At 29.4% G+C, this 10,595-nt stretch overlaps 1 protein-coding gene across 1 annotated transcript; it reads left to right on the top strand.

The window, feature by feature from the left end:
• Positions 1–2,437: 2,437 nt before the first annotated feature.
• Positions 2,438–3,097, top strand: LOC132061438 (uncharacterized). Its single transcript, XM_059454259.1, has one exon. The coding sequence runs from the start codon at positions 2,438–2,440 to the stop codon at positions 3,095–3,097; it is 660 nt and encodes a 219-aa protein (XP_059310242.1).
• Positions 3,098–10,595: the final 7,498 nt, after the last annotated feature.

Genomic DNA, 10,595 nt, shown 5'->3' with positions numbered 1-10,595 from the left:
TATACTGAGATGCTAGCATAGAGGAAGTGTTTTGGGCGAACGGCACTCGGGTAGATATTTTCGGCCGGCTGGGTAAAGCGAAATTAGTTTAGGAAGAAACACGCGCATAATTATTTTGCATTTAAGGATATTTTGTGTTGTTTTTCCAAAATAGAATGATTGGAGTATGAACTCGATTGCCCAGGATGGGGAGAAACTAAAAGTAATGGGCATGATTTAGAGTAAGTCTGTGAAAATACGGGAAAGGACATAAATGGCCACTGGGCCATAAATAATCCTACACGCTGGCCTATCTATTCCCAAACTCAAAAATTAGCCCATGAACTATTTCCATCCGCTAGCCAAAATCTGTAGCAAGTCTTGGCGCTTGAAAAAAACAGACTTTTTGTGGCGACTAAAAGTCGCCACTAAAGGACTGCTACAGAAAAATCAGGCTTTTTATGGCAATTAAAAAAGTCGCCACTTAAGGTTAAACATCCCAAAACATGTATAATATGTGTATATTTAGTAAAAAATATCCCAAAAATCTCTGAGGTAATTTTTGTATATAATATGTATCATTTGTGTATAAAAATATGTATCAGTACCTATCTGTAATGTATAGAAACTGTACAAAATATGAACCATTAAGGTATATATCATTTTTGTATGTAATATGTATCACTGGTATATATAATGTGTATTATAGAATAGAAAATTGTATCGTTTTTGTATATAATATGTATCATTTTTGTATCGAAAGTGTATATATAATTTCAACATGTGTATATAAACTATATCAGTCTTGTATAGAAAGTGTATCATACGTATAAAAAATGTATCATAAAAATCGTATCATTGTGGTATATTATATGTATCACTATTGTATATGTAAAAAAAAAAAATCATATCATTATTGTATAATATTTGTATAATAAATGTATAATTAACGTATAATTTATATATAATAAATATATGATTAATCCCAGCATATGTATATAAACTGTATCATTCTTGTATATAAAGTGTATAATTAATTCCAGCATATTTATACAAACTGCATCTTGTATATAAAGTGTATAATTAATTCCAGCATATGTATATAAACAAACTGTATCATTCTTGTATATAAAGTGTATAATTAATTCCAGCATATGTATATAAACAAACTGTATCATTCTTGTATATAAAGTGTATAATTAATTCCAGCATATGTATATAAAAATGTATCATTCTTGTATTTACCTACTAAATATACACATATTATACATATTTTGAGATCTTTCTTACTAAATATATACATATTATACATGTTTTGGGATATTTAACCTTTAGTGGCAAATTTTTTAATTGCCACTAAAAAGCCTGATTTTTCTGGAGCAATCCTTTAGTCGCGACAAAAAGTCTTTTTTTTTTTTTTTTTTAAGCGCCCAGACTGTTGGGCCGCCCAGCCTTGACATTATTTGGGACCGGCCGGCCATTTTTTGGCATTAATTTGGGCCGTCCGAGCAGCCTGTGGTATTAAGCCTAAATATTGATCAAATGTGGAATTAGTTTGGCTGACTGGACACACAGTGTCCTTTTCCCGTGAAAATATGGTCCCTAGGCCCATGGGTCACTGTCTGTAATCTCTGACGATTTTTAAAGGTTTTTATCATTTGAAACAGCTGACAATAGGTTATTTAATAAAAAAAATATTACATCCATAGAAAGGGAGGAAAAAGGAAAATGGTATTATATTAAACTACTTATGAGGTTTGATCCTTCATTTTAACGACAGAAGGCAAAGGAGCTCATTGAGTGAGCAGCAATCAACAGTGGTTCATCAAGGTCCTCTTTATTTTTCGCATGATTTTTTATGAATTCAAAATCATGTAGTGTATATTTCTTCCTATGTCAAAAGTCACAACATTTTATTGACACCTCCCATCATATTTGAGGGAAAAACTTTATTATGTGGTTTACATAATTAATATTAATTGTGAAGTTTCTTTTCGTCTCATAAAAAATAAATTCAAATCTTACACTTCTGAGTTCATAAATTTTGGATCCACTTTTTATGAGATAAAAAAAGCTTCACATGGCTAGTGCCAGTTGTGCAAGGCGCATAATAAAAAATTTCTATGTACACATACAGAAGTGAAAAACTGATCACAAGAGCTCGTGATCATATAGTCTAAATTCGAGAATTAAAATATTTAATTTTTTTAATAAAATTGGCGATTACATTTTTTATTTTTAAAATAATTTTTTACATACTTAAAAGTTACAAAAGTATTCAAACTCTTATATTTCACGTTAAGACTACTTAGAAATATTCTTCAAGATTGTAATAATATAAAAGTTTATTTGTCCTCCAAATAGCAATAGCGCAACACAATTTTGACCATTAAGGAATAATTAAAGGGAAAAGGATATACAATGGCCAACAGGCCAACGTAATCTCACATTTGGGTCAATGTGGGAAGTAGAAGTTGGCAATGCTTCATGGATTGTGAGGAAGATTTTGAAGGGAAAACAATATCTCCAAGCTGCTGGATTTCAGGAACAAGATCTTATGCAGATGGACACTTTCTCAATCAAGAAAATTTATATGCAGCTAAGAGGATCCTTTCCAAAGGTCCCGTGGAGGAAGGTGGTATGCAACAACTATGGATCTGCTAAATGGATCTTTATACTTAGATTGATCATTTGCAGCAAAATTTTGACAAGGGATAGATTGGTGAAATGGAGCATCACAAAAGATACGAGCTACCCATTGTGTAATACAGGGGTGGAGAGTGTGGAACATCTATTCTTCAGCTGTGTGATATCAGCTAACATTTGGAGTAGGATTTTGGCATGGCAAGGTATTAAAAGAACTACTGGAAGTTGGTGTCAAGAGCTGGCATGGGCCCTGCAATCATACAAAGGAAACAGTGCAACAGCGGAAGTATATAGGATATGTTTGGCAGGAACTACTTACTATATATGGCAAGAAAGAAATGCCAGGGTCTTTCAGAAGAAGCAAAGAAGTGTTGATAGCATTGTGAAGCAAATCGTCCAGGATGTTCACTGTCGAGGAATCGTAAGTGCAAAGTTGAAGAGGAAGCTAGATAGAATGAATTTCTACCCTTAGATTAAGAGGAACCTGATGTTATAGATGTGGAGTTGTAGGAAATGGACTGAAGTTTATACTTAGCCATTTCCTGTAGCTGTGTTTTAAAGTACTGAGCTGTAACTGTTATACTTGGTGAATAAAATCGTCCAGTTTATTTGCCAAAAAAAAAAAAAAAAATCCCACATTTGGGCTTAATACCGTGAGCTGGCCAGCCAGCCCAGCAACCCAAACGCCTTAAAAAAAAAAAAAATCCACAGAAGATCAACATTTTTTTTAAGTGGCAATTCAAAAGTCTCCACGAAAGGTTAAAATTCATATTGAGCGTTCAACAAATGTTCCAAAACATGTATAATATGTATATACCTATACAGTCATTGAACTTTCAAAAAATATTCTAAAACATGTATAATATGTATATATTTATACGTTGATTGAGCCTTCAAGACATATCTCAAAAAAGTTTTGTGGCAACTTTTAAAGTCGCCACTAAAGGTTAGCTGCAAACTTCCGTTTATGTTCTATCTTCTACTAGGGATTAAAAAAGAAGAACTAAATAAATAAACTAAAGTAACCATCATCGAAAACTTAACAAACTAAAATATATCAACTACAAACTAATAAAATTATGAAGTATACATTTATTAAACATAAATTATACGTTAATTATACATTTATTATACACATATTATACAATAATGATACATTTTCTATAAGTATGATACATTTTCTATACATATACAGTAATGATAAATGATACATCAATGATACAGTTTCTATACGTATATGTATGATATATTTTTTATACGTATGATACACTTCTATACAAGAATGATACAGTTTATATACATATGATGGAATTATCTATACACTTTCTATACAAGAATGATACAGGTTATATACACTTTCTATACAAGAATGATACAACTTATATACATATGCTGGAATTATATATACACTTTCTATACAAGAATGATACAGTTTATATATTGTACATGTATGATACATTGTCTAGACGTATGATATACTTTCTATACAAAAATGATACAGTTTATACATAAATTATACAACAATGATACATTTTCTATACTTATGTATTGAATATGTATAATATATGAATCATTATTGTATAATCAATGTATAACTAATGTATAATATATGTATGATTAGTGAGTATACGTTGATGATACATTTATTATACACAAATTACACAACAATGATACAAACCTATGATACATTTTCTATAGATATACATTTTCGATACATATGTGAATCATTAGTGTATAATCAATGTATAATGTACAAACTAATGTATAATATATGTATGATTAGTGAGTATACGTTGATGACACATATTATGTATGGAATATGTATAATATGTGAATCATTAGTGTATAATCAATGTATAATGTACATACTAATGCATACTATATGTATGATTAGTGAGTAGACGTTGATGATACATTTATTATACACAAATTACGCAACAATTATAAAAACCTATGATATATTTTCTATACATATACGGTAGGGATACATATTCTACACAACAACGATACATTTTTGATACATTTTCTATACATAGTTGATCTTCAGTGGCTTTTTTAAAAATAAAAAAAAAAAAAAGATCTCTGGTGGCGACTAAAGCCGCCACAAATAGTCCTTTTATTGCAGCCGACTTTTAGTGGTGATTAAAGTCGCCACAAAAGGCCGCGCTGGCTACACTTTGGGTTTGGAGAAACATGGGCCATCCAGTGCGAATAGTTTGGGCCGGACGGCCCTTTATGTCCTTTTCCCATAATTAAATACATCTCCACTCCTCTTTATTTGAGCATAGAAATAACTAAATAATTTAGAAATGCAATAAATTCATACATCAGTTATTGGGATAATTTCAGAGACCTCCCTCCAGATTTGACATCATAACACTAATATATCTTGTGGTTTACGATATTGCGCTTACCTCCCTTGTTTTGATTCTTTTGTAACAATTCTTTTAATCTATTTATTATTAGTATAAAAATTATGTTGTGACTAAATTTCCTTTTAATATTGTAAAATCAAAGGGCAAAAGTTGCCTGTGTTGCTCAAGTTTTCACACATTATGACAAATGTGCAAAATTTGGTATTATTCATTCTACCCATCATGTTAAGTTGATGAGAAATTATGATATATTGGCAGAAGTTGCTTGTACTGTTTAATTAATCAAAACTTTTTCCTCTGTTTTATAACAAGTCATTCTTATAATCCACGAAATAAAATTCTACATCTTTTTTAATCAAAGATGTATGTTGTTAAATTAGTGTTAAAAAGATACGATTGAACTTGATTAATTGTTTTAAAAAAAAAGTAAGTCAGTCAATACAATTGGAAAATCATGCTCAACAAGCAACATATTGCTTTATCTTCAATCTCTATAGTTTATTAAAATGTCTCAAACTCCTGCCTTATAAGCATAACTAACTTATATACACATTACAATTAGAACTTATGTATGATGGGCAACAAAATTTGTCCAGCGTATTTTTTTAAGAAGCGACAAAAATTCAAAACCACCCTTTGTGGTATCCTATTTCTGCAATTTTATGCATGAAATTTGCTTTGGATGCCTAGTTTAGTGGTTGGTTTGCACAAATAGTCATTTGGTCTTCTATTTTAAAACTAACCACTTTTTTAAAATTAGAATAGTGTGGTATTAAATTCGAAAGTGTTCCCCCGATATGAAGTATAAAATTCAAACAAATATTATAATATTGAAAATGGCTAACTCTTAAATATAAGGCCACGAAAGTGGCAACCTAGTGTTTATAACGTCTTGTATGAATCATGGAAGCTTGGATTAATTCATAGGGAAATGGACACAAATGACCGCTGGGCCATAAATAATCCCATGCGCTGGCCCATCTATTCCCAAACCCAAAAATTAGCCCATAAACTATTCCCATCTAGTTGCCAAATCTGTAGCATGCCTTTTGTGGCGACTAAAGTCGCCACTAAAAGCTGGGTGGTCCAACAGCCCCATCACTTTTTTTTTTTTAAAAAAAAGTCGACTTTTTAGCGACTTTTAGTCTTCTGAGAAAAATCTGGCTTTTAGTGGAAATTAAAAAAGTCACCACTAAAGGTTAAATATCCAAAACATGTATAATATGTGTATATTTAATAAGAAATATCTCAAAAAACTCTGAGGCGATTTTTGTATATAATATGTATCGTTTGTGTATAAAAATATGTATCAGTACCTATCTATAATGTATAGAAACTGTATAAAATATGAATCACTAAGCTATGTATCATTTTTGTATATAATATGTATCATTTGTGTATAATGTGCATTATAGAATAGAAAATTGTATCATTTGTGTATATAATGTGTATTATAGAATAGAAAATTGTATCATTTTTATATATAATATGTATCATTTTTTTTTTATAGAAAGTGTATATATAATTCCAGCATGTATATATAAACTCTATCAGTCTTGTATAGAAAGTGCATCATACGTATAAAAAATATATCATAGAAACCGTATCATTGTGGTATATAATATGTATCACTATTGTATATGTTAAAAATAAATATCATATCATTATTGTATAATATATGTATACTAAATATATAATTAACGTATAATTTATGTATAATAAATGTAAGATTAATTTCAGCATATGTATATAAAATGTATAATTCTTATATATAAAGTGTATATATAATTTCAACATATGTATATATGCTGTAGCAGCCCTTTAGTAAAGTCTTTTTTTTTTTTTTTTAAGCGGTCATCGGCTGGCCTTAAACCTTTGGCATTATTTTGGGCCGACCACCCATTTTTTGGCATTAATTTGGGCCGACCGGACACCTAGTGGGATTAAGCCCAAACACTAGTTAAATGTGGGATTAGTTTAGCTGAGTGGACACACAATGTCCTTTTCCGTAATTCATAATTATTGGACATGAGAAATCCAAACATATTGGCCCATTAGATAATCCAACTTGAGGCCGGATTGGTCAAACCATCATCCACCCGAACCAGATCAACTTTTTGCACCGATTGTCCATGGACTGGTCTTTCAAGTTTTTCCCCTCAAACCGCTGGTCTTTAATTTTTACTCTACTTCGCATATAATATAAATTTGTGGGCCAAAATACCTTTATTCATAAGTCTATGAACTCAGGGATTCTGGGTTCGAACCCAAGCAGAGTAAAAATAAAAAAATAATTTAGCAAGGCTAGATTTTCATAAGACTATAGTTTTACTATGAAACCTTGTCTTGCGATTTTTTTTTTATTTTTTTTTTTGACTTTGCTGGTTTCGAACCCAAAATTTCAGGAGGATTTTTGGCCACTTTTTATAAATTAAAGTGCCGAAGGGAAAAAATTAAAGACCAGCGATTTGAGGAGCAAAAATTAAAGACCACCCCAAGACAAGGGAAATCGTGCGAATTGCCCAAACCAGATTAAGAAGAAAAGTGTATCGTTGCTAAGCAAAGCATACAAGATTTTAGTTTAATTAATACTAGTGAATCGGTACGCGCGAAGCGCAGTTAATTATAATTTTTTTTTATAAATTTTATATATATATAATTATTTTTATAAATTAAATCAAACTATAAATCTTGGTAATACAAATGTCCGGATTTCCATAAGTGGACTACTGTATCTGTTATTAAAAAATTAGACGGTTTAAGAAAATTTGTGTTCTTTTTCACAGAAATAATACATGCATATCTAAGTTTATTTTTAGAGGTTAGAGTTCGCTTGTGGCCGGTCATCTTTTTTAAGAGTAAGATGATTTTGCTGAACATTTTTAAAAAGAAGATCTAATTTTATGTATTACCAGTTGTGAATTCCTACATGATTCCCTCTTCACTCTTCTTGCTTTTGTCACTTTTCTGTGAATTCAACTACCAAATTTATGTTTAGCAATTTTTATTTTGTTGAGTGTTCCAAACTGATAGATTCCATAATACTCAATTTTAGAACTTTTCGGTATAAGTATTTGTATATATTTTGACCTTTAATATATTTTTAAGAAGACGAAACCCAAAAAACATTAACATTATAACATGAGTCATTCATTAAACTTACACCATTTTAAAGAAAATTACATAAATACACTATTTCTCAAAGTAAGAGAGAAAATAAAAGAAAGGAAGAAATCTTTTAGGGCCTGTTTGGAAAGCCACCAAGGTAATTGGAATTGGGTGTAATTAGGTGTAATTACAGGGCCAGCTTTGTTTGTTTGACCTCATGTAATTACACAGTTAGGTGGGAATTGGGTGTAATTGAGAGGGTGTAATTACATTCTCCAATTCTCAAGGGGGAGCTGAGAATTGGGTGTAATTACACCCAGTAATTACAGGGTTACTTTTTAGTCTATTTCTTTTTAATTTTATTTTAATTTCTTTTTTTTTTAATTTATTTTTTATTTCTATTATTTATTTTCTTTTTTATTTTATTTTAATTTCTTTTCTTTTCTAATTTATTTTTTTATTTCTTTTTAATTATTTGTATTTTTAAAATATATTTTTCTTTTTATAGAATTTATATTTCATTTCCTTTCTTCTCATTCCCAACCTTTACTTCTTGTGGTCCAATGTAATTGCTCATATTTGTTTTAGTTTTTGTTTTATTCATTAACCGTGTTAATATTCTAATTTTTTAAACTACATCTCTTAATATTAGAAAGAATGAGTCATTAACAAATTTGGCATCTAATAAGTGACGTTATTAAAGTAGAATTTCATTGTGAATGAGGTTATAGACTTATATTTTCCCTTTCTTTTGAATTATAGGAGTATTTACTTATGTTACAGTGAAACTTACTTATGTAGCGTTGCAATTTGACATAAGAGTATTATGTTAAAAAAAAATTCTTTTGGATTTTGAATTTAGGTTACTTTTTCAATTTAACAATATTTGCTTTAGTATTATTGGCTTATTATTTTCACATTGTATGTTGTTTATTTTTCACTTACAGTTGATAGAATTATTGTCAAACATTTGAATAGTGTTATGGCATTATATTTATAAAGATTCTTTTTTTGTCAAACATCCAATCCCATGATGTTCTCACAAAAAAGGTATGTTTTTAATTTTTATAATCAATTAAAATTAAAATATTATTAATTTTGAAATTATATATCAATTATTTTTTACAATATTAGTTACAAATATATGATTATTAATTAACATATTTTCAATAAACAATGTATTATTAAATAACTAATTTAATATCATTTATAAAGGCACATATTTTTTAAATATTAATTTTAAATTTTTTATAATTAAATTTTATTTTTAAATTAAACTAACTGTGTAATTACACTTGTGCAACCAAACAACACACTTGTAATTACACTGTAATTACATTATGACAAACAAACAGGTCGTAGTAATTACAATGCTGTGTAATTACTAGGCTGTGTAATTACTAGGGTAGTAATTACACCAATTCCAATTACCAGGTGGCTTTCCAAACAGGCTCTTAATAAAACCTAAATGGTTCTTCACGTGTACAAAAGTTTTAAATTACCTTATTTACCTTCCCAAATGATGCTTGATGGTTGATACTTGTCAGTTATCAATTTTCACACTGAGCATATTTCTTGGCGGTGCTAAAAACTTAAACATAAAAAACAGATCAATGAAGGGTGCATGTCAATGTTTAAAATTTATTCATTTTATGCAATCAGTTGTTTATTTTGAAACTTGGTTAGTAATTAGCACTCTTCCAACAAATTCATAAATGACTAATTTGAGCAACAAAAAAGAATAATTTGAGCCCAAAAATAATAAAGAGCTGCGATAACAAAAAAAAATTCATGGTCTCATGAGGAGAACACACGATATATATAAACAGAAATGAAAAAAAATTACAATTTACATCATTTTTCTCAAAACCTTAATCATAAGAAAATAGAAGGAAAAAGAAATAAATAATCAATGCATAATTTTTCGAGCTCTATGCATAATTTTTTGAGCTCTTGTCAATATCCCCTCCCGCAAATCGATCAATATTCAAGAACCTCCTTCCTCTAGCCAAACTAAAGCATGAAAACACACTGCACTAAATTTAACAGCATTAGTGCTTCAAACATGAAATGAAAATGATAACATTGGCAGGGATTCTCATGAACAAAAAATATGAATTTATATAGATAAAAATGAAAGAATACCAAAAGTTATCTAAAAATTTTAAATGAAATACTTGAAATTTATGAATATTAAAATCATTGGAGCTATGGAAATGTTCAGTTACGAAAATGAAAGTTTCAAAGCAAATAAAGGACTGAAATATAAATGCAAAGGGTATTTAAGTGCGATGGGTCCGTTCAAGAAAACTGCGGTATCTACATTTTAAGACTTTAATGGCTATTTGGTGTATTATTAGGCAAAGCATAAAATAGTGAAATGAAGAGAAAATTGTCAAAAATTTGAGAAAAAGATAAATCTAGCCATAGAGATGTGGCACATCACCTTGTCAATGCCTAACTTTATATTATATATAGATTACAGTT

This window comes from Lycium ferocissimum, chromosome 6, assembly GCF_029784015.1.
Source record: "Lycium ferocissimum isolate CSIRO_LF1 chromosome 6, AGI_CSIRO_Lferr_CH_V1, whole genome shotgun sequence".
Lineage (NCBI taxonomy): Eukaryota > Viridiplantae > Streptophyta > Magnoliopsida > Solanales > Solanaceae > Lycium > Lycium ferocissimum.
This window is presented reverse-complemented; position numbering and strand designations above follow the sequence as displayed.